Below are 25,142 nucleotides of genomic sequence, written 5' to 3' on the forward strand. Positions count from 1 at the left end.
AGGTTTCGCGAGGCGAAAAAACTGGAGAGATCAGGGAGTTAGCCGTTTATTCTGTTGCAAAGCTCATCGATTTGTGGGCCTGGGCCTGTGGCAATTTTTGTGCAGTCATCGGCGTAGGAAACGATAGTAACTCCTTCTGGTGGCGAAGGTAGCTTAGATATGTTGAAATTAAACTGAAGTGGGGATAGGACACCACCCTGTGGCACCCCCTGTTTAATTCTTCTTAGTTTTAATGTTTCATTTCTAAATTGCACCGATGCCTGCCGACCAACCAGATAATTTGCGGTCCACCTTTTAAGACATGGGGAAAGGGTAGACCCTTCCAGGTCTTGCAGTAACGTGCCATGGTTGACCGTCTCAAAAGCTTTTGATAGGTCTAGCGCAACGAGTACTGTTCTGTGGTGGGGGTTTTGATTTAAACCGCAATTTATCTGGGTGCTGATGGAATTTAGCACGTTGGTGGTGCTATGGAGTTTTCTGAAGCCATGCTGATGACAGGCTAGCTGCAAATTTGCTTTGAAGTAGGGGAGCAAAATGGCTTCAAGCGTCTTGGCTACTGGCGATATGGAGAATCAGGCGATATAACCTCCTATGTTAGCTGGTTTCCCAGGTTTTAGTAGCGGGATCACCTTGGCCATTTTCCATTTTTCGGGTATGACAAAGATGGAAAGAGACAGGTTGTAGACATGTGCTAAATATTTGAAACCCTCTTTCCCTAGGCTTTTAAGCATCGGCATGGCTATGCCATCTGGGCCCACTGCTTTGGATGGTTTAGCATGACCAATGGCATCCTCAACCTCTTTGGCGGTGATGGTAATCGGGGACGCGCTGAATTTATGTTTATGTGCGTGTCTGTTGGCCCTCCGTCTATCTTTGTCGACCGTAGAATGCATTTTATATTGTCGGCAGAAAGCGCTCGCGCATTTTTTCGCATACGACAGCACTTTATCGCCAAACGCGATGGAAACTTTGTCATTGTGCCTAGACGGATTTGATAGGGACTTTACGGTGGACCAAAGTTTACCTACACCGGCAGAGAGGTTACAACCGATATGATATTTCACAGAATGGTGTATGATAAACGCGAGGCCGCCTCCATTTCTGCTCTCGCGATCTTTTCTGTGGACATTATACCCAGAACAGGTCTGCAGAGCAGATCTTGCTGTGAGTTTAGTCTCTTGAATCGCAGCAATGCGGATGTTGTGCCGCTTCATGAAATCGACTATCTCCGTGATCTTCCCAGTTAATCCATTGCAGTTTAACTGCAGAATTCTGAAGTGCATAGGGGGAGACGTCGTCACTCTGGGACTAAGTGACGGGTGACTACGGCTGGGTTGTGGAAGGCTAGGACGCAACAGCTGTTGTGGCCCTGGGACTGGACGTCCTTGGGTAAGCATTGGGGTACCCGGTGTATTGGGGCCACAAAAGATTTATAGACGTTACGTGGACGTCTGGTTTTGGGATCTAGCCCAGAACAACCTGCCCGATGCAACCATCCCTTACACGAGACACACTGACAAGAGTATGACCGTCCAAAAAAGATTCTTTTCCCGCAGATGCAGCAAAACCATTTCTCAGGACCGGGGTCAGGAGACGGACCCGGATTGGGTTCGATACCTTCCCGGAGCAAGAGAATATGGAACAGTCCCGCTGCACATAGGTAGATTTTCAAGTTTTAGGCGGCCAAAAATATTTTATTGCCTATATCTTCTTAAAACTGTTTAATAAATGAAAAATTATAATAATTTGTGTAATTAATCGCTTATATGAAAAATATAGATATTACACTGTGTAACACTAAAAAATACCTGCGCAGTGAGGCTATTTTTCATGTTGTACAGCAACAAGGGTGTATCAAAGCCTCTATCTAACCCCCTATCTGCAAGTATCTGCAGCTAAATTTAATGCAGTTGGCAAGCTAATTGTGCCAAGTACCATGTTCAAAACTAATTTCCACTTGGACGGAATTGGAAACATAACAAAACTTGTTTTGAACACCAAAAATAAAAAAAATTTAAATTTTTTTAACATCCCAAATAAAATAGGTTCTTTATCAATTTATAACTTTTAAAAATCACAAACAGCATTAATAATGTTGACTTATCTTGTTTGGTTGATTTTCCGACAGGGTGGATAAATGATGTATATTGGAACGATTTTCCGTCATCCCTTGTCAAATTTGGTTTTGAGACAAACCGGTTTCGGCGTTGTGCCATCATCAGTGTCGATTTTCGTTCTGATCTGTTGTTGTCATTTGTCCTGTATTTATAGTTCGTAGGTATATGAGCAGGTATTGTCAAATTGATGCTTGTGTATATTTAGTTATGTGTATGTGCTGTGTGTTCGTTCAGAACCGAGGGTGGTTTACTAATCGATTTGTGTGGCTGACTGGGGTAGGTAGAAATCTGTGATTTTAGTCGTTTGACCTTCTTTGTCGGTTTTTTGTTTTGGTGTGTTAATTGTTTTGTGTTTATTTGTTGTTGTGCGTTTGTCTGTTGTACCTGTGTGATTAAGTTGTTTTCTGTAAACAAGTTTTAAAGGCTCGAATATTGTGTCAGAAATGGTGTTTATCTGTTCGTTTATTATTCTACCGTCGAATGTTTTCTGTCCAAAACCGAGGATCTCATAGAGGAAATGAAATGTCGTAGAATGAGAGAGGATCCCACAGATGAATACCAAAAACAAATCAAAGTTGCTATAAAAAATGCAACAAATATAGTAGATTCTAACATGGCACATAGATTGGTCCAAATGAACCCTTCGGCTCCTCCACTGGTTGCGCTACCAAAAATCCACAAGCCGGACACGCCAATGAGGCCCATCATTAATTTTAAATCGGCACCATGTTACAAACTGTCCAAATATTTAAAAACGATATTGATAGACACTCTGGAGCTAAGGAACGAATATGCAATAGCTAACACAACAGAACTAATAGAGAGGCTCGAGACCGTAGAGCTAACAAGAAACAGCAAATTGGTATCTTTTGACATAAAAGATCTATACCCATCTATACCACTATCGGAGACTTTGGACATAGTTAGCTCAACAATAGTTCATAACACAAAAAACAAAGTGAAAAGTATGCAAATCACAAATACGCTAAGAACCACTTTACGTCAAAACTATTTTAAATTCAACAATAAAATATATAGACAAACAAACGGTCTTGGAATGGGAAGCCCCACATCAGCAATTCTTATGGAAGTGTTCATGCAAAATCTGGAAGAAAAGTACATACAGGAGCTGAAGTCCAAATTAGGCGTGTCATTTTATGCTAGATACGTGGATGACATAATATGCGTTTTAACTACTAATAACGAAGAGCTCGTACTGGAGTACCTCAACAAACAGCACGGCAATATAAAATTTACAATGGAAACCGAAAAAGACGGAGGAATCAACTATCTAGACCTCACGATAAATATTGATAAAGAAGCCAAAAGATTTAACTATAACATATATAGAAAGTCAACGGCCACAGACACAATAATACACAATACCTCAAATCACCCTCAACATCATAAAAATGCAGCATTAAGGCACTTGGTACAAAGACTTGAAAGAACACCTCTTACACAAGAGGCATATAAGAGAGAACTTGAGGTCATATATAATATCGCTGCAAACAACGGATATAAAAAAGCACTAGTAGATAAGCTCAGAAGGACAAATGGAGAACCAAAAAGAAATAATGAAAAAGAAAATAATAGCTGGACTACTATGACATATACTGGAAAAGCAACATATAAATTGGCAAATTTCTTTAAAAAATATAACATTAACACAGCATTCAAAACATCGAACAATCTAGGGCGAAAACTAAGAACTAACATTAACTCAGAGGATCCGTTTAGCACCCACGGCGTATACAAGCTTACCTGCGGATGCCAGCATAGTTACATAGGACAAACAGGACGGCAAATAAGAACGAGGTTCAGAGAACATATTAGAGATTACAACAAAAAAATACGGAATCCAAACATTATACCCGAGTCTAACTTCGCGAATCACATGGTCGAGAATGAATGTTCCCCAGCAAACATCAATAAAACAGTTAGGGTTCTTCACATACAAGAAAAGGGCCGACGTCTCAACGTACTCGAAAACATGGAAATCTACAAATAGAAAACATTCGACGGTAGAATAATAAACGAACAGATAAACACCATTTCTGACACAATATTCGAGCCTTTAAAACTTGTTTACAGAAAACAACTTAATCACACAGGTACAACAGACAAACGCACAACAACAAATAAACACAAAACAATTAACACACCAAAACAAAAAACCGACAAAGAAGGTCAAACGACTAAAATCACAGATTTCTACCTACCCCAGTCAGCCACACAAATCGATTAGTAAACCACCCTCGGTTCTGAACGAACACACAGCACATACACATAACTAAATATACACAAGCATCAATTTGACAATACCTGCTCATATACCTACGAACTATAAATACAGGACAAATGACAACAACAGATCAGAACGAAAATCGACACTGATGATGGCACAACGCCGAAACCGGTTTGTCTCAAAACCAAATTTGACAAGGGATGACGGAAAATCGTTCCAATATACATCATTAATAATGTTAGTATTTACCTGAAATATCAGAATCCATCACAATTACTCAATTTAATTGTCTTAAAACTTAAAATATTCACGTTAAAACATGCGATTTCACATAGGTTAAAAAAAAAGAAAAACATAACACGCATTTCAGAAATAGCTAAATTCCGATTACTTGACAGCTAACGCCAGATATGCGATGGATGGGAAGGGGTAGAATTATTGTTCCCCTGTCTATTCTTAAGCTGTGGGAGTGTTTTTTTTTGTAATTTTGGCAACTTTCAGAAATTCAATTATGGCCGCCTAAATGTCTAAAATCTACCTATGTGCCCTGCAAGGAGCTGCTGGGAGGATGACAATTTTTGGGAGGGACACAATAAATTAAATTGGGTTACACTGAAATGTCAGTCCTAGCGATAGATCTCTTTTGTCAATACTGTGGGTTCGGTTACTATTGCTCTTGGGTCTCCATAGTCAGTAATCCACGATATGCTGAAAAGCTAGCGACGGTTAGAGGAAGTTGCTTGCTTTGTATTGTTGTAGCGACAAGACACTCCGCAAAGGTTTTTGGAGTGCTATTTATGCTTATCCTTTGCCGCATATAGATCCTATACGTTCCAGTACCAAGCACCGTAGAGGTACAAGCCCAACCATCTAGGGTTTGTTTAATGTGACCACATTGAACCTTTCAGGAGAAACTTGGGGTTGTCACATCCTTGCCTCCAAATATCTGTATGATACAAATTTATAACAGAATTTCTCTCGGCAAGGTGAGGTTGAAAATCGGGCTGCGTAATCTGTGAAGCTATAAAGCTTTGTATTTCGCGTGTTAACGCCTTTATTCTCCGAAGTTGCTGGACACTACGATTTATTTTAGCGTTGTTAGTGACTTCAAGTATAGGCTTTGAAGTTCTTTTTGTGTCGATATACAGGAAAATTTTTGATAAAATAGTTCTTTATGTCAGAAAATATTCACTAGGTCCTGTTCTTTAAAAGAGCTGAAAACCGGGTTTAAGAGACACCATAAACAAAAGGGGCAAATTTTATTAATTTTGGAGTTTCTGTCTCCATTCTCTCAAAAACGACATATCAAAAATTTTTTAAAAGAGGAGCCGTATCGTCACTTACAATCACGGATCAAAAAAATGTTCATGTGAGCCTATCAAACTATTTAAAAATAATAATATTATATTATGAACCTAGTGGGTACGCGTTGTCCGTAGTTCACATATTTCATTAAACCGATTCACCATCTCGGGATATTGTGATTTAAAAAATGGCATTCGATCACGGATCGTATGTCACGATATGGCCCCAGATTCGTATTCAGTGTTAAATATCGATCTTATCGATGTATGTAAGTAGTAAAAGCAGTATAACCTAATTAAAAAAAACTATACTTTTTTGACGCTTTAGATGGTTATGGATTATACCATATTTGCTCTTTCGTCATTTTGTTTTATGCCAACAGACCGGTGCGCACGGTAAACCTGCCAAAGGTGGCTAAAATCCACAGGCCAAGGTTTGACGGGCAGAACACCGTTGCTGAGGCAGTCAAGCAGGTGTCGAAGCATTAGGATCAAAGAGTACAGGTTTCATAGCCCAGCCGGTTAGGGGGTCAGAATATACCCGCGGTAGGTATGCATGTCGTAAGAGGCGACTAAAATACCAGATTCAAGGGGCTGTGTAGCGCAACCGTTCAGGTTGCCAGGGCAATATATAGCTTCCGCGGCTTGTTTTACTACCAGACGAGGCTCTGGTGTCGCCCAGCTCCTTATGGAACTTGGGGGTGGGGAGGTAGGCCTGAGGGTTTAATGTGGCCATATAAATCGTTCCCAGGATGGTCGGGCTAGCACCTTAATGGTGCTGTGTTACCGGAGCGGAACGATATCCGGCAAAGGACCATCACATCGAAAACACTCCCCAAAGCCTTCGGGGAGCAACCTTATCGCTACAACAACAACAACAACATTACAGGATTCGTATATTCTGGGAGTCCTTTTGCGATTTGAAAATTTCAAGCGAATTTTTTTAAGTTCTGTAGTAATAATTACAGCAAAGTCGAAGGTTATGGTAAGTGCAACCGAGGATCAAAAAGGAAAAATAATTGTGATAATTGGCAAGACCAAAAAGATAAGGAATAATGAAATAATAACAAAACACCAAAGTATAACCCTAAAAACCGACCCAGAAAAGGTAACATCGAAAAATGTTTCAAAAGCCATGATGCTTTGAGTAGTGGCAAAACGTTGATATTGACATCCATTGGACATAAAACGTTTTTCCACTGCAAAAGTGTTTAAAACTTTAAATGAAATGTAACTTGAAATTAAAACTGAATATTTTTTGATGTGTAGAATGCTTTGTTAGCATATTTTTCGATAAGTTTAACAAAATACCAAGTAAACCCTGTGTTTTATAAGATACACGTTTTTTGCTCTCCTATAAAATAAGATCTTATCGCTTAAAACGTTATTCTCGATAAGTCTTCATAAGTAGGTACAAAAATCGTAGATCACGCCAATTTGTAGGAAAAATAAAATTTTTTCTACTGCATTAAACTGTTCTCCTGACCATTATGAGGTTCCCAAAGTTATTTATCAATGCATGTGCCTTAGTTATTCAAAACGGTTCTTACTAAGACAAAGTTTGCTACGCAGAATCAATCCGAAAGCGTAGCGTTACTGCCCCTATTTAAAAAAAAGATGCAATACCTGACAGTTGAAGTTAGGTCTGGTTTTTTATTGCATGTTTAAATTTCAGTTAAAATTGACTATACTTTAACCCCGCCAGTTTGGTCTCTTAAACTGGGCTGAACAGAAAAATTTTATGTTATCGACTAAAGTGGCAAGATCAAACTCTAGTGAACTCATCTTTGAGTCTTCGCTTGTAATAACTATTAAATTTAAAATTGTTTGACAGCTGATAGCTTCTGATGCTAGCGCTGCATAATTTAGGTTGTACATATGTTAATTAACATTGTATAAGCTTTTATAAAAAATAAAAACATTTTTTGATTCAACAGAAAAACGTGAAAAAGAGAAATCCGTTAAGCAAATAATTAAAATAGATCGCGAACCCATCAAAACAATTTCCACAACAAATGAATCCGAAAATAGATCCGAAACAATCGTGATCAGTGACCGTAGTGATCACAGTGAACGACGTAGTAGCAGCCGCTCATTGAAAGATGTCAAAAAGGAAGAACGTACACGTGAACGTGAGCGTGAGCGTGAACGAGAGCGTGAACGAGAGCGTGAACGCGAGAGAGAACGTGAAAAAGAACGTGAGCGCGAACTAAGAGAACGCGAACGAGAAAAAGAACGTGAGCGTGAACGTGAACGAGAAATGCGTGAACGTGAACAGCGTGAAAGAGAACGTGAACATCGCATGGCACACAATGATGATGTGGAAATAACAAGTGTTACTAGTGGTAATGGTACTGGTATTAGCGGCAGCATTGGAGGTAGTAGTACAATGATATCAACGCGTTCGAAACGTGATAAACGACGTGGTGAAGAACGTATTTATCGTCTAGATTCACCTGCTGTGGAGCATATTGAAATAATAGATAGTAAACACGAACATAACGAATATGAACGTGAACGCGAACGTGATCGTGAGAGAGATCGAGTGAGGGAACGAGAGAGAGAGCGTGCCAGAGATTTGAGTTCGGTATCGAATGAAAGTAATGGTTCATCAATGCATCGACGTAGTCACGATTTAATTGAATATGAAAAAGGTAATTGGTAAACATATAGTTTATAAGAGAGAATTGTTGAAGTGAAACTTTTTGATGAGCTCGTTGGAGGTGTTGTCATATCAACAGTACGAAATTTCAGAATACTAATTCTAACCTAAAAACCAACATAGATATCGGTATGAAACTGCCTACGCAGGTTATTACTAACATGAAATTATCGTGGAAAATATACATCAACTATATTTTTTAAGACATTGAACCATAAGCAGAAACGGATTTCTCCCTTTTTCGGAGCTAGCCTCCGAAACATCGGTAAGGGGCTTTGAAGTTCGAAAGTTAACCCTTCGGAACATATTTTTATACTCAGCGTGCTTTGCACACAGAGTATATTAACTTTGATTGGATAACGGTTGGTTGTACAGGTATAAAGGAATCGAGATAGATATAGACTTCCATATATCAAAATCATCAGTATCGAAAAAATATTTGATTGAGCCATGTCCGTCTTTCCGTCCGTTAACACGATAACTTGAGTAAATATTCAGATATCTTCACCAAATTTGGTACACGATTTTATCTGGACCCAGAATAGATTGGTATTGAAAATGAGCGAAATCGGATGATAACCACGCCCACTTTTTATATACATAACATTTTGGAAATCCCAAAAAACCTGATTATTTTGTGAACCTAGAATATTGAAATTTGATGTGTGGACTGATATTGAGACTTTTGATAAAAATTTGAAATTTTTTTTAAATGGGCGTGGCACCGCCCACTTGTGATAAAATCAATTTTACAAATATTATTAATCATAAATCAAAAATCGATAAACCTATCGTAACAAAATTCGGAAGAGAAGTTGCCTTTACTATAAGGAATGCTTTGAAGAAAAATTAACGAAAGGACCACGCCCACTTTCATACCCCAGCGGGTGAGGGGATCAGAATATACCCGCGGTAGGTATGCCTGTCGTAAGAGGCGACTAAAATACCAGATTCAAGGGGCTGTGTAGCGCAACCCTTCAGGTTGGCAGCGCAATATATAGCTTCTCCAAACCCAATTGTCAACCTCACCTATCCGCGGCGAATCCTGTTTCACTAACAGACGAGGCTCTGGCGACCCCAAGCTCCTCATGGCATTTGGGGGTAGGGAGGGAGGGAATGGCCTGAAGGTTTAATGTCGATAACACTCCCCAAAGCCTTCGGGGAGCAACCTTATCGCTACAACAACAACAACAACAACAACCCACTTTCATATAAAAGATATTTAAAAGGGTCGTGGACGAATAAAATAAGCTATATCTTTACAAAAAAGAGCTTTATATCAATGGTATTTCATTTTCCAAGTGGATTTATAACAATAAAAAGGAAAAAAAATTAAAAAATGGGCGTGGCACCGCCCCTTTTATGACTAAGCAATTTTCTATGTTGCGGGAGCCTTAACTCGAAAAATTAACGGATCGTAATAAAATTGGGTACACAAATTTTCCCTATAGTAGAAAATATTTCTGGGAAAAATGGACGGGTTCGGTTAAAGTCCCCGGCAACTTAGATATAAAACAAGTTTAAAAGGGTCGTAGACTAGAATAATAAGCTATAACTTAGCAAAAAATAGTGTTGATTCAATGATATTTCACTTATCAAGTTTTATTGTAAGAGGAAATGGTGAGACACTTTTTTTAAACGGGCGGTGCCACGTGTTATGTAGAAAAGTAATTTATCTGGAATCAAATGTACAATTGAAGCTCGCGCTGAGTATATAATGTTCGGTTACACCCGAACTTAGACACCTTTACTTGTTATAAACTATTTTTATAAAGCTTTTATGAGGTAAAATATGGACGCTGCCTTCTCTTATTTGATTGGTGTAGATTTTTTTCTTACATTACAATTAATAAAGATGTTTTTATTCTTAAGATATAACTATATTTAAAAAAATTACGACAGGTACAAGAGCCCAACTATATTTTGGAGGCCAACTTCGAAAAACGAAAACAATTTTTTTTTTGCTTATAACTCAATCTAGTATGTATTCAAACAAAAATGGTTTGATCCTATAACATCGCGGAACGATACAAGGTGGCAGCATAGGACAGCTGATTTTAAACTTTTTTATTTGATTTGATACATCAACTTCCGGCGCAGTACGATTTGACATTTGTCCATCGAATTTACAAAAACAAAGTACATGGAGTTTTTATTTATGTTTGTAGGCATGTCACCATGCTGCCACCTTGTATCGTTCCGCCATGTCCTATACCCAGAAAAAAACTTGATTTGACGTATGAGTACCAATTAAATTAAAATTAAAATTTAAATTCAATTATGCAAGATTAAAAAATAAGTTCCTCAGGGTGACCCGAAAATGTACCCACACTACTAAGAAGCTTTAAAGGGATAGTTTGGGATGATTGTTGGACCTTTGGAACTAAGTGGTGTAGTTTAGGTAACTTAAAATACTATTTCTGTGATCACTTTGAGATAACTTTTTGACCATTTAAACATCATATCCAGACTTTTCTGGGATCACTGCAAGTTAATTTCTGAACTATTTCTAGAGCCTTCCGGGATTATTTCAAGATCATTTCGGATTAGTTTCCAGGATATTATCGGAGCTATTTCGGAATAATTCCGAGACGGTTTTCAGGATTGTATTGGGGACATTTTTGTACAATATCAGAACTGTTTCTGGATTATTCTGGATGATTTCAAGATTTAATCTGGACTTTTTCCGGATTCTTTCGCGACTTTTTCGGGATGATCTCCATATCATTTCGATACAGTTCCCGCATCAATGAGAACAGCTTGCAAGACCATATCGAATAATTTGAGGGTAATTTTCTGACTGTTTCGAGATGGTTTCAAATACTGGTTCGGGATACTTTCGGTACTATTTCGGGATGGATTTCAGGATCAAATAAAGACTATTTTCGAACTATTTTGCAATCCTCGCGATCATCCGATCCGGATCGGGAACCGTCTGTCTTCGTGTTTCGGGATCAACGCTAAACTACGAGATTATTTGTGACAACGTTTGGATTTTTTGGGTCAACGTCAAGACTTATTCCGGGTGCGCTCGAAAAAATTTCCTGAAACGTTGCCGAAAACCAAGTTTCTTCAGCCGAAAATATCGGTAGCCTTCTCTGAAAACAACTAAGTTGGGCAACACCGTTCGCGTGACTGTTGCAATAAGGCATTCGAACTTGGCATAGCTTTTCGGTAGGGCTGTTAGCTATTTTCTAAATTATCCAAATTTTAGAAATTACCAGCTATACCAGTAAAAGTTTCATTTCAGCTTTACCTAGAACACATACACATCTTATTTATTAAAGCTAACTTTTTTTATAATAATTTGTATAATTATAGATACAAAACGCCGCAAAGTGGAGTCGTCTGCAACATCTTCGACAAATTCAAAGGTTAGTATTTTGGTGCAAACGTAGTTGCTAAGGCTAAGTGTGGAACAAAGAGTGGAAGTTATCGTTTGGAAAGCAGCAGATCAAAGCTCAAAAATCAGTTAAACAAGTGATAACAACAGCTACAACAACTAATCATACATATATGTGTTACTAGCCAATCGTAACAACAACAACAACGACAGCAGATACAACAAGAAGCCCAACAACCGTTGTGTTTAGTAAAGTCGTCAACAAATTAAATAAAAGAAAGAATAAGAAAAAGAAAAAAAGAATTCAAACAAAAATCAGCAACTAAAAAATTCGATATTTAAAACAAAACTTGGCCTTCAAACAACATTTTCTGGGCGAAATAAAAATACAAAGTAACTAAACGGTTTGCATCAACCACCAGTTTTCGAGCAGTTGAACAGACAACACAGTTGAACAAATGTCAAGGCTGTGAAAATCACCTAAATCAACATAAATATATATGTATAATAATGTGGCTTATGGATATCGTTAGCTTAAGTGCAAAAGTAAAAAAAAAATGTTAAAAAAATGCGCAAAATAGGAACACAGTCAGCTAACAGCATGCCTCTCAAAAAAAAAAAATAATAATAATAAATAAAAAAACAACCACTATGTCTAAATTGATGTGATAGACTATAAGAAGAGACATTTGATTTCAAAAAACTAAAGAAAAAAACGAATTTAAAAGATTAAAAAAAAAAAACTTTTAAAAGCCATTTATGTATGAATTAAAAAAAAACTCAATTAATTGAATTAAAAAATCATGTCAATTGTTAGAACAATTTAGAATGTGTCATGTATTATCTATTGATAATGTAACAGTATTTAAAGGCATACCTTTCTTATACTAAGCTGAGCAAAGCTCACAGAGCATATTAATGTTGTTCACATAACGGTAATCCGTAACGGCATAAACTAATCGGGATAGATGTAGACTTCTATAAATCAAAATGACCTGGGCGAAAAAAGAAACTCATTTAGCCATGTCCGTCCGTCCGTAAACACGATAACTTGAGTAAATATTGACGTATCATAATGACATTTGGTGTGTAAGTTCCTGGTCACTCTTCTCAAGTCGCTCTTTAAAATGAACAAAATCGGACTATAACCACGCCCACTTTTTCGATATCGAAAATTTCGAAAACCGAACAAGTGCGCTAATGAAACTTGGTAGGTGGGTTGACCTTATGACACAGAATAGAAAATTAGTAAAATTTTGGACAATGGGCGTGGCACCGCCCACTTTTAAAAGAAGGTAATTTTGCAAGCTCTAATTTGGCAGTCGTTGAGGATATCATGATGAAATTTGGCAGGGACGTTATTCCTATTACTATATGTGTGCCAGATAAAAATTAGCAAAATCGGATTACGAACACGCCCACTTTACAAAAATGCCATAAGTCGAACAAAAATTTACCAATCCTTGTGAAATTTGGTAACGGTATCGCTTCTATGACGATAACTATTTGCTGTGAAAATGGGCGAAATCGGTTGAAGGCACGCCCAGTTTTTATACGCAGCCGACCGTCTGTCCTTCCGCTCGGCCGTTAACACGATAACTTGAGAAAAAATCGATATATCTTTACTAAACTTAGTTCACGTACTTATCTGAACTCATTTTGTATTGGTATAAAAAATGGCCGAAATCCGACTATGACCACGCCCACTTTTTCGATATCGAAAATTGCAAAAAATGAAAAAAATGCCATAATTCTATACCAAATACGAAAAAAGGGATGAAACATGGTTATTGGATTGGTTTATTGACGCAAAATATAACTTTAGAAAAAACTTTGTAAAATGGGTGTGACACCTACCATATTAAGTAAAGGAAACTGAAAAAGTTGTGCAGGGCGAAATCAAAAGCCGTTGGAATCATGGCAGGAATACTGGTATATATGTAATCATGGTATTACATCTATAAATAAATTAGCGGTACCCGACAGATGATGTTCTGGGTCACCCTGGTCCACCTTTATGGCGAAATCTCGAAAAGGCGTCCACCTATAGAACTATTCCCTTCTAAAATACTCTTTAATACCTTCCATTTCATACCCATGTTATACATACACATTCCGGGGTTACCCTATGTTCATTTTTCTACTTGATGATTTTCCCTTATTTTGTTTTCAAAGCTCTCAGCTGAGTATGTAATGTTCGGTTACACCCGAACTTAGCCTTCCTTACTTGTTTTGATTATACACATTCGAATGTGATATAATGACAGCCATTTTAAGAAAACGAAATACCATATAAAGATTATTTGCTTGAACTTTACAAACAACTAATGTACTTAAGCTAAGTTTATAAAAAGTTATTTAATGTTAGTTTATTTAGTTTGTAAGTATGTGAAAGGTGGTAATCAACGTTAGTAGCGTCTACAGTTGTTAGCAGAATATTTTTGCTATACAATTCGGGATGATCATAATTCAATTCGCATTTTCAACACAAATATGAGTGAAAATTTTTGGCTGCTGAATGAATAACGATTGAATTAATATGAAATATGCAGCAGTGGTCTAGTTTGGAATATACATCATTTGCAGCATGAATACAACAATTAACTGCAAAATCGCCTATTTTCCATCTTAAATATATATACATATATATATATATGGTAAAGCGGCACGGCTGTGATATTACAAGTTGAAGACGATTTTTTACTCACCCAGAAATCTCAATAGGATAGAAGTATTAAGCCAACAAAAAGGGAGAAGCAACAGCAACATCAACAAGGGAAATAATAAGCCAACAAAAACTATGTGAAAAAGAAATACACTAGCAGTAAAAATAGCGCATAAGTTTGATGAAATAAAGGCATTTATATCAAAGTAAAGAAATTGGAGCAGCAACGCATCACTTAAAAAAAAAAACACAACAGCACGAAAAAGTATGGAGAGGAGGCAGCGAAAGCAACAAATATCTTTGTAGAAATAAAAAAGTAATTGGTCAGATACAACAGTACGAAACTACAACAAAACGCTAATAGAAATAACAACGAAAATAATAACGAACAGGAAACAATTATATTGATTTACAATACTACCACATTTGACAGAGGGGAAAATCATTTTACAAGCTCTATAGAACACTCACATCAAAAACACTGCTGCAGCATCAACAACATTTAGACCCTTTAATGACCTTGTGATCGAAAAAAAAACAGCGTAGCATGATTTCAAAATCTATATCAGATCAACTATAAACTTACTTACTTAATTGGCGCTTAACCGTCTAAACGGTTTTGGCCGTCCAACATGGCGCGCCAGTCGCTCCTTCGCTCCGCCAACCGGCGCCAATTGGTCACACCAAGGGAGTTTAAATCGTTTTCCACCTGATCCTTCCAATGGAGTGGGGGCCGCCTTCTACCTCTGCTTCCATAGGCGGGTTCCGATAGAAACACTTTCTTGGCCGGAGCATCATCTTTCATTCCCATAACATGGCCTAGCCAGCGCAGCCGCTGTGTTTTAATTCGCTGGACTATGTGTATGTCTGCGTATAGCGCGTACAGCTCATCATTAAATCTTCTTCGGTACTCGCCATCGCCAACGCGTTCGAGGTCCATAAATCTTTCGAAGAACTTTTCTCTCGAACACTCCCAAAGCCGCTTCATTTGCCAACAAGAATCGGTTTGTGAAAATAGAGAGCCTCCTTGAGAGAATGCTATACGAGTAGAGCTTTTAATGTTTTTTGTAGCAATCATCATCATCATCTTTCATAATTGGCGCTAAGCCACCCAAGCGATTTTGGACGTTTCGTAATAAGTCACGCCAGCTATCCCTGTTTCTCGATAAGCAACTTCAATTGAGAGCACCAAGGGGGATCAAGTTTTCCTCCACCTGTCTGTGCCAATTTAGTGGGGGTCTCCCGTTACTCTGCTTTTACAGTGCGGTGTTGATTGAAATACTTTTTTTGGCTTCAGTGCCTGCAGCAATAATGCTTAGAATAACGATAACACCAATATCAGCAACGAACAATTATAACAAAAATAAAACAAACGGACCAAGATCAAACCTTAGCACACTTGTCTTCGAATTATTTTTCACCCAAATCATCCAAACCAGAGAACAGCAAAAATCGAACACAACAACGTTCGATTACATTCGGCAACACGATCGTGTTCAATAATCCAACTTGCTTAAACGAACATAATCGACATTGATTTAAAATCAACTAACTTATTGCATGCGTGAATATAATCAATTCAGGCGTTTGCTCGTTTGCCTCAACAGCGATTACATTCATCGGAATGAAAAGGCAAATATGAAAACTCCATGCGTCTAAATATTTGCATGATTCTTCTGCCCTTACGTCACGCCGACAAGCTACATATAAACACACATATAAACATTGCTCACGATTCTGTTTGTTTTCCGAACTAAACGATACTAATTCTCGTGCTTTGACTATTCTCCTCTTGCCTTCGTTTGATCAATACAATCCTACACAAAACCTGTTCGGTCATTCGATCGCAATCATGCTAACGGAGTCTAGTAAAGACAGATGCTGAGTTTATTCAATTATGAGTTTATTCGCATGATTGAATGTGAATGCAAGTTTTAGTATTTGATTAAATCAAGAAAATTGTTATTTTTGCAGTTCTCTGATCCAAACCTCGAAACAATGACAATTTGAAAAGCTGAAATTGACCACACATTTCGCAAGGTCGCGAGAAGAACGGAATGAGAATACATTGATGAAGACAAAGTATAAAAATAAAAAAGTATAATGGAGAACTAAAACTCGAATATTCATGACATAATAGTGAACACGAATGAAGAAAAAGAAGGAATGAACAAAAATGAAAGAAGCAAGGGAAGGAGAAGAAAGATGAATGAAAGCAGAAATACGAAGAAAATAGAAAGAAAGTAATTACGAAGGCATCAAAATGACAAAGAAATGTAAAATAAAAACTAGAAGAAATGGAACGCAGGAAAAAGAGAAAGAATGAGTATATAAAAGATAGATAAAGTGAAAAAGAATAAAAAATCACAATAGAACGGAATATGAAGAGTGATAAAAAAGAAAAAAAGTTATAAAAGGTGAAAAATGCTCATGAAATGCGTCTTAAAATGCGCGACATGACTTAAAGGAGGACAACGCTTTCTGTGATTTCATTAAAGATGAGAATGAAAAATGGACCGCCAAAATCGAATTTTCTCCAAACTAAATTTGATAAGAGATTACGAACAATCTTTTGAATATTCATCAGTTATCTACTCTGTCCGAAAATCAATAAATCACAATGAGTCAGTTTAAAAAATCACACATGAAATCAAGTCCAACAGTTAAAGTTTTATGGTCCTCATATTCACAACATCATAGAAACTTTATATTTTCATTAATCGTTCCTTCCTCAAACAAACGATATCATAAAGAGAGCACTGGTACAAGAAGAATAAGAGGAGCAGCTGGTCAATATCACGTTTTCGCTACGTAACAGAGCAGCAGTTAAGCACGGCAAAACAAAGTTTGTTATATAACCGTCCGCACTAATGCGATAGCAAGAACAATCAATCTAATACGGCACCTGAGAACTCAGCCGTATGAATCAAAAAAACACAAGCAGGTCCTCAGTGAAATCCACAAGCAGACGTCGGACCTTTATGCCAATAATTGCGCGGTGAATCCAGTACTCAAAGAACAGTACCCAAAACCTGCGGAAGAGGAACGCATACTCCTCAGGGAAACGCGAGTCACTCTAGCTCAACTTCGTTATGGATACTGTAACAGGCTAAACTCTTACCTATCCAGAATCAACCCCGACATAAAAAATGTATGCCCCGCTTACAATGTGTCCACACATGACACGAACCATCTCTTCTATTGCAATGTGGAACCAACGCCTCTAACACCCCTCTCACTCTAGTTCACCCCTGTTGAAACTGCGCATTTCCTTGGACTTCCTTTAGAGGATATTGATGACAATTTGTGACCGGTCGCAGCTATTGGGTGGAGCGAAGCACTGCTACAACAACAACAACAACAACAATCAATCAATCTAACGCCGAATAGTATTACAGGAGCCTACAGTCTTGTCAAGTCATTGCTTATTGATATGTGTACGTGACTCACTATATGATCTTGGCAAGCTTTGGTTGACAGATTTTGTCCAAAAATATTAAGTGATCATGCGCCATAAACTACGAGACATTTCACAACTAAATAATAAAATAATAAAAAACAAAACACTTCAAAACAACAGCTTTATTAACAACAATCATGACAACAACAATGCAACAAAATCAATTCCGCCCAATAATAAAAATAATAATCTAAAATTGTAATGATAAAAATAATAATAAAAATAAATAAAGTGATTGATAATAATATAATAACAATTACTTCAATAACGCCATTAGTATTAATTCAAACGTATTGCAACAACAAAAACTTTCAATGTCATCAATAAATGGAAAGATAACTAACAATAATAACAGTCATGGATGCGCACTACGGCGTTGGAACGACACTTCGACTATTAACGCAAAAATCATCAAGGCTTACATCACCAATAGCAAGGAAGACAACTTGATCTATAATATCATCAATCACCGATGGTCCTTACAACAACAGGACTTAAGCAGTATTCCCTGAAACTTTCGAAAAATGTTTATGCTGCAACAACAACACAATATTCAATCACATTTAAAGCGATGTAGAAAACTTGAATTGCATCTTTCGATATGTAAAGCATGGTACGCCCTACAAAGGAATCTGTCAAGAGTTTCTAATAGCTAAGTTACATATATATTTGCTCTTATGTTTCGGGAGCTTGGGAAAAACTTTTGATGATTCGAGGATTTTCCGCCCAATAATAAAATAAATAATCTAAAATTTAATGATAAAAATAATAATAAAAATGAATAAAGTGAATGATAACAATATAATAATAATTACTTCAATAACGCCATTAGTATTAATTCAAACGTATTGCAACAACAAAAACTTTCAAAGTCATCAACGAATGGAAAGATAACTATAACAATAACAGAAGTCATCGATGGGCAGTACGAGGTTGGAATGACGCTTCAACATTAACGCGAAAAACACCGTTGCAACAACAACAACGCGAAAATCATCAACGCTAACATCACCAATAGCAAGGAAGACAACTTGATCTATAATATCATCAATCACCGATGGGCCTTACAACAACGGGGCTTCAGAAATACTCCCTGAAACTTTCGAAAAATGTGTATGCTGCAACAACAACAATCACCGTTAAAGCGATGTAGACAACTTGAATTGCTTCTTTCGATATGTAAAGCATGATACGCCCTACAAAGGAACCGGTTTCTAATAACTAAGTTATATATGTATTTGCTCTTATGTTTCGGGAGCTTGGGAAACACTTTTGATCATTCGAGGATTTTGAAAAACATGTATCAGCGAATAATTTCTTTGCATAAGTGAAAACACAAAAACGAAATACTTCTGCTTTTTAAGTTTTTCGAAAGAAAAGATCCTACTTCACATTCCAGGACTAAATATGTATGTGCTGTTGTATTGCCTTATGTGGCAATGTTATCTAAGAGGCGACAGTACCTGCATTCACATACAATCAGGAAGTGTGACGCGTGCAGCATAGTCTAAGAAAAAACATCGGGAAGTGTTCTGAAGGTTACAACCATAGCAACAAAACAATTTATATAGAGGAGTTTATGCGTCAGCAAAACCTTCAGGAGCCTCCTTATCGTTACAACAACGACACCACCTTCATGTGCTGAACTTTGTGGCAACATATATGTATAATAAAGCAGACATTTGATGATTTTCAAAGCAGTCATCTACCTGACACGTCCTACTAAGCCATACACCATCGCACCATCGCACCATCTTCAGCCGTCGTGTGAAATTCATCAACATTTTTACTTTTTGCAACATTCTCAAATATCATTATTCAAGCTGGTCAGATTTCTGCTAATACTACTTGTGCTGTTTTGTTGTTTGGCGTTGGTCATGAGTGAGCTGCGATGTTTGGTGCGTCGGTAAGTGGGTAGTGAGCGGTGGGTGGGTTATGGAATTAGAGTTAAATATTTATAAAAAAAAAGATGCGAAAACGAAATGAAAAAATTAAATTAAACATAAAAACGGTAGCATTTAAACATTTATATGCCACACAATTAAATAGATAAGTATTAACACACTCAAATTAGCTTAGCATAACTTTTTTCTACTAACAAATTAAACATTAAAAAAAAAAACAATCAAAGACAAAGAAATATGATAACAATTTTTACAGAAAACACGCAACATGTAGTACGTGTTGGCGGAGTTCTATATGAAGTATGATATAATTTAATCTTGTCTAATTACAGAAACAAGTTTTAGATGATTTGGTTGAGAGTACAAAAAAAGAACGCGGACTAAAGGCTAATAAAGAACGCAAAGAAAAGCTTAGCGATGAGGAAAAGGATGCACGTAAAGAACGTAAAATGGGACGTAAACGTGAACGACTCGAAGACAGTTCGACTGCAGAGCATAAACGTCGCAGAGAAGGTAAGCAAATAAGCAAATTAGTAAAGTCTCATTCCATTTCAAGACACTCGGTCCGCGCAGGACATGATTTTTGATTTCGATGAAATTTTAATATGTTGTTCTTTGGTCAAAATAATGAAACACGTGTTTTTTTGTTTTGCCTCAAAAAAAGTTTTTTTCGGATTGATCGGCAATTGAATTCGATAAAATGCAATCGATATTTTATTCACCTATTTTTGTACTCAGCGCGCTTTACACACAGAGTATATTAACTTTGCTTGGATAACCGTTGGTTGTAGGCAGGCATGCTTAACGAACGAAACGATATCATTTCGTTACGATAATCAACGCTAATAAACGAAACGAAGTCACTTTGTTTCGTTTATTAACGTTAAGATCGTCAAATTAACGTGACTTCGTTTCGTTTATTAGCGTTGATTATCGTAACGAAATGATATCGTTTCGTTCGTTAAGCATGCCTGGTTGTAGGTATAAAGGAATCGAGATAGATATAGACTTCAATATATCAAAATTATCAGTATCGAAAAAAATGTATTTGAGCCATGTCCGTCCGTCCGTTAGCACGATAAAGTGAGCAAATATTGAGATATCTTCACCAAATTTGGTACACTAGCTTATCTGGACCCAGAATAGATTGGTATTGAAAATGAACGAAATCAGATGATTATATTTGTTATATATAAAATTTTGGACAACACAAAAAACCTGATAATTTAGTAAATAATACACCTAGAATGTTGAAATTTGACATGTGGACTGATATTGAGACTCTTGATAAAAATTTTTTTAAATGGGCGTGGCACCGCCCACTTGTGATAAAATCAATTTTACAAATATTATTAATCATAAATCAAAAACCGTTAAACCTATCGTAACAAAATTCGGCAGATAGGTTGCCTTTACTATAGGGAATGCTTTGAAGAAAAACTTACGAAATCTGTTAAGGACCACGCCCACTTTTATATAAAATATTTTTAAAAGGGTCGTGGACGAATAAAATAAGCTATATCTTTGCAAAAAAGAGCTTTATATCAATGGTATTTCGTTTCCCAAGTGGATTTATAACAATAAATAGGAAAAACTTCAAATTTAAAAAAATGGGCGTGGCACCGCCCCTTTTACGAAAAGCAATTTTCTTTGTTTCGGGAGCCATAACTCGAAGAAAAATTAACGGATCGTAATAAAATTGGGTACACAAATTTCCCTATAGCAGGAAATATTTCCAGAAAAAATGAACGAGATCGGTTAAAACCACGCCCACTTTTATATAAAGGATTTTTAAAAGGGTCGTAGACGAAAATAATAAGCTATATCTTAGCAAAATAGAGCTTTCTATCAATAGAATTTTACTTTCTAAATTGAATTATAACATTAAATTGGAAAACACTTAAATTTTTGAAAATGGGTGTGGCACCGCCCCTTTTATGACTAAGCAATTTTCAATGTTTCGAGAGCCATAACTCGAAGAAAAATTTGCATATCGTAACAAAATTGGGTACATATATTTTGCTTATAGCAGAACATATGTCTAGTAAAAATGGACGGGATCGGTTAAAGACCACGAAAACTTAGATATAAAACAAGTTTAAAAGGGTCGCAGGCTAGAATAATAAGCTATAACTTAGCAAAAAATAGTTTTGAATCAATGATATTTCACTTATCAAGTTTAATTGTAAGAGGAAATGTGGAGACATTTGTTTTAAACGGGCGGTGCCACGTGTTATGTAGAAAAGTATTTTATCTGAAATGAAATGTACAATTAAAACTCACACTGAGTATACAAAGTTCGGTTACACCCGAACTTAGACACCTTTACTTGTTTCAACTGTCAATAACTTTGTCAAAAATTAACCGATTTTCATGATTTTTTCTTTGAAAAGTTCGTTATTACATTAACTTTTATATAAATATATTTTTTTTAGTATTTAGTAAAAATTTTTGACTTTTCAAAAATTAATTTCTCAAAAAATGTTATTTTTTTTGTGTTTAAACTTTTTCTATATCGAGTGAACAGTTCATATTTCAACTTGGCCAAATGCCTATTAGCCAAAACTCGTTGTTTTCGAGATATGAATTTTTGAATATTAAAAATTTTTTCCCCTATATATTGATCCAATGCATATCAGCTAGGGCTGTGAACTGCATCCGTATTTTTCAACTATTCGAATAACCGGATAGCTAAGCGAAAAGTCCGGCTATCCGGATATCCGGATTCATAAATGCAAAATCCGCTGTTCGGCTATCCGGATACGTAAACGGAAAATCCGGATATCCGTATGTCCGGATACTGGAATATAAAAGTTGAATATCAGAATTGAACGAAGCAAACATCGAAAAATTATTCACAAAATTGTTTGTAGATTATGAAATTAACGTCAAAAATTAAAAAGCTACAATTTTCCAAACAATTGAAAATAAGAACAATGCCATTTTTTTATATTGTGAAAAAAAAAGCTACAAAACAAAGGATGGACATAAGTCTATGGACCCACTATCGGGTTTTCCAACTTCAAGAGAATGGTATGGACGCAAATGCTGTTCGGGATTTGAGCCCCGATATAACCAGTCAACCATGCATTAGAACAATTAGGACTGTGATATAAATTGTAAGATTTAATAATTTAGGTGTAAAGTTTTAATGTTAAAAATATATAATTATGTACAATATGGAATTTTTTTGTCGCAGACGAAAAAGCCTAATTATCGTTAAAGGTAACAATGAACTTATAAAGTGTTATATTTCTTTACAGTCAATTTATTTTTTATTTTTTAGTTAATTTTATTAACCAATAATAAAAGCTTATTTTTAAAAAGTTTTTTTTTCTTTAATTTTATTTGCATTCACTGTTAATTGATTTAAATGCCCCACGAATTTATTGTTATTAATATTAAATAAACATATATGGCACATCAATTTGTTGCTTTCACTGGATATCCAAAAATACGGTTATTGACCGCATCCGTGTCAACGGATATCCGTATGGATATCCGGATATTCGAATATGCGGATAGTCCCAGCCCTAATATCAGCATACAATTGCTTTGTCAAAAATACCCCGATTCTCATGTCTTTGAAATGTTCGTAATTACTTTTAATTTTATATACATTTATAAACAATAGCATGTAGTTAAAAAAAATATTTTTTTTTAGTATTTAGTAAAAATTTATGACTTTATTTCAAAAATTAGTATTTCAAAAAAAGTAAATTTTTTTTGTTAAAATTTTTTCTATATCGAGTGAACAGTTCATATTTCAACTTGGGTAAATATTTATTAGCCAAAACTTGTTGTTTCCGAAATGTGAATTTTTGAATATTAAACTTTTTTTCGCCATATATTGATGCAATACATATCAGCATAAAGGGCGATCAATGCCAAATGCTTAAAATTAATTAAAATATCACATTTATTATTCGAATTTTTGACAAAGTTATTGGCAGTTGAAAAAATAGGTGAATAAAATATCGATTGCATTTTATCGAATTTAATTGCCGATCAATCGGGAAAAAATTTTTTTGAGGCAAAAAAAAACACGTGTTTCATTATTTTGGCCAAAGAACAACATATTAAAATTTCATCGAAATCAAAAATCATGTCCTGCGCCGACCGGGTGTCTTGAAATGGAATGAGCCTAAAGAAATTAAGTTTAATAATTATTTTTTTCTAATACACTTGCAGTGCAAAATGGCGATGATGATATACGTGAACGTGATAAATATCATACAAGAGTAACTATTAATCAATATATGTGACCCGGTCTATGAAAAGGCGGCTTATGACTCAAAAAAAAAAAACAGCTGTTAACAGCTGTTTCTCGCAATTTCTTTTTTGAGTCATAAGCCACCTTTTCATAGGCAGGGTCACATATACATATAAAGAAAAAACAAAAAAAAAACTATAAATTTTCTTTTCTTTTCTTTAAATCACAATAGGAAAAATCACCACATTTGCGCAGTGAGACACGTGAACGTTCACATGAGAAATTCGAGCGTGATCGCAGCACACGCGAGGGACGTTTATATGGCACTTCAAAGTCTACACGTTCGCGTATCGATTACTAAAATAGGCAACAAAATAATTGGATTATCCTCATATAAAAAAAGATGACCAATGAAATATTAAAATAATTAAACAACAACCATAACATTAAATCACATACATTTCAATACAAAAATTTATTTCACTGAACTGCATTAACGCAATACATTTTTAATTATATTCTGCGTAAATTCAAAGCAATTTAACTACAGCATTTCATTTAATTATAAATATAATTTTACTACATTCGCTTTTAAGTTTTAAGTAAACTTTGTAGTATGTATGTGTAGTTCGAAATGCAAAATTATTGCGATTTCAACAACAAAAAATTAATAAAAACCTATTATTCAATAGTTCACTGTTGTAAAGATTTTGTTAGTTTATTTTCGTATGCGAAAAGTTAAAAGAAAGTGATTGTAAAAAACAAAAAAAAAAAAAAAACAAAAAAATAGAGAGAATAAATATCAGGTTTAAAATAATAAAGTAAATTTCTAGTAAGAATATATAACTGACAACTTTTTTTCTATTTATTATTTCTGTTCGTAGGTGGAAACGGGAGAGACATGAAATGCTGAACAAACAGTTTTTGTTGAATACCCAGAAACCTGGGCATCCGACCAGACATCTCATTAAAGAGGTCACACCTCCCCGGAGCTTAAGAAGGCATCTCCGCAAGCATTGTGAGGAAATACGGCACCTGAGAAGGCAGCTGTATAAAGTAAAATAAAGGCCCTCAGTGATATTCACAAACAGGCGTCGGACCTCTATGCCAGGAATTGCCCGGCGAACCCAGTTCTTAAAGAAAAATACCCAGAACTCGCAGAAAATGAACGCACTCTCTGAAGGGAGAGGCGCGACTTTCTAGCTCAACTTCGATCTGGGTACTTG

General features: G+C 36.0%; 1 protein-coding gene across 2 annotated transcripts in view; it reads left to right on the top strand.

Moving 5' to 3' along the window:
- The window catches only part of tho2 (THO complex subunit 2-like protein), a 36,358-nt gene extending 11,596 nt beyond the window's left edge, over nt 1–24,762 (top strand). Inside the window, exons 16-20 of one of the 2 annotated variants that reach the window (XM_067767339.1) lie at nt 7,607–8,323; nt 11,653–11,705; nt 20,036–20,216; nt 23,895–23,944; nt 24,149–24,762. In XM_067767339.1, coding sequence (XP_067623440.1) covers nt 7,607–8,323; nt 11,653–11,705; nt 20,036–20,216; nt 23,895–23,944; nt 24,149–24,277 — 1,130 coding nt within the window. In that variant the 3' untranslated portion in view covers nt 24,278–24,762. Of the gene's footprint in view, nt 1–7,606; nt 8,324–11,652; nt 12,221–14,398; nt 16,583–20,035; nt 20,217–23,894; nt 23,945–24,148 lie in introns of those variants that run through there. The other variant, XR_010949812.1, reaches the window with a different exon arrangement.
- Nucleotides 24,763–25,142: the final 380 nt, after the last annotated feature.

The sequence above is a fragment of the Eurosta solidaginis genome, chromosome 2, assembly GCF_040869045.1.
Source record: "Eurosta solidaginis isolate ZX-2024a chromosome 2, ASM4086904v1, whole genome shotgun sequence".
Taxonomy (NCBI): Eukaryota; Metazoa; Arthropoda; class Insecta; order Diptera; family Tephritidae; genus Eurosta; species Eurosta solidaginis.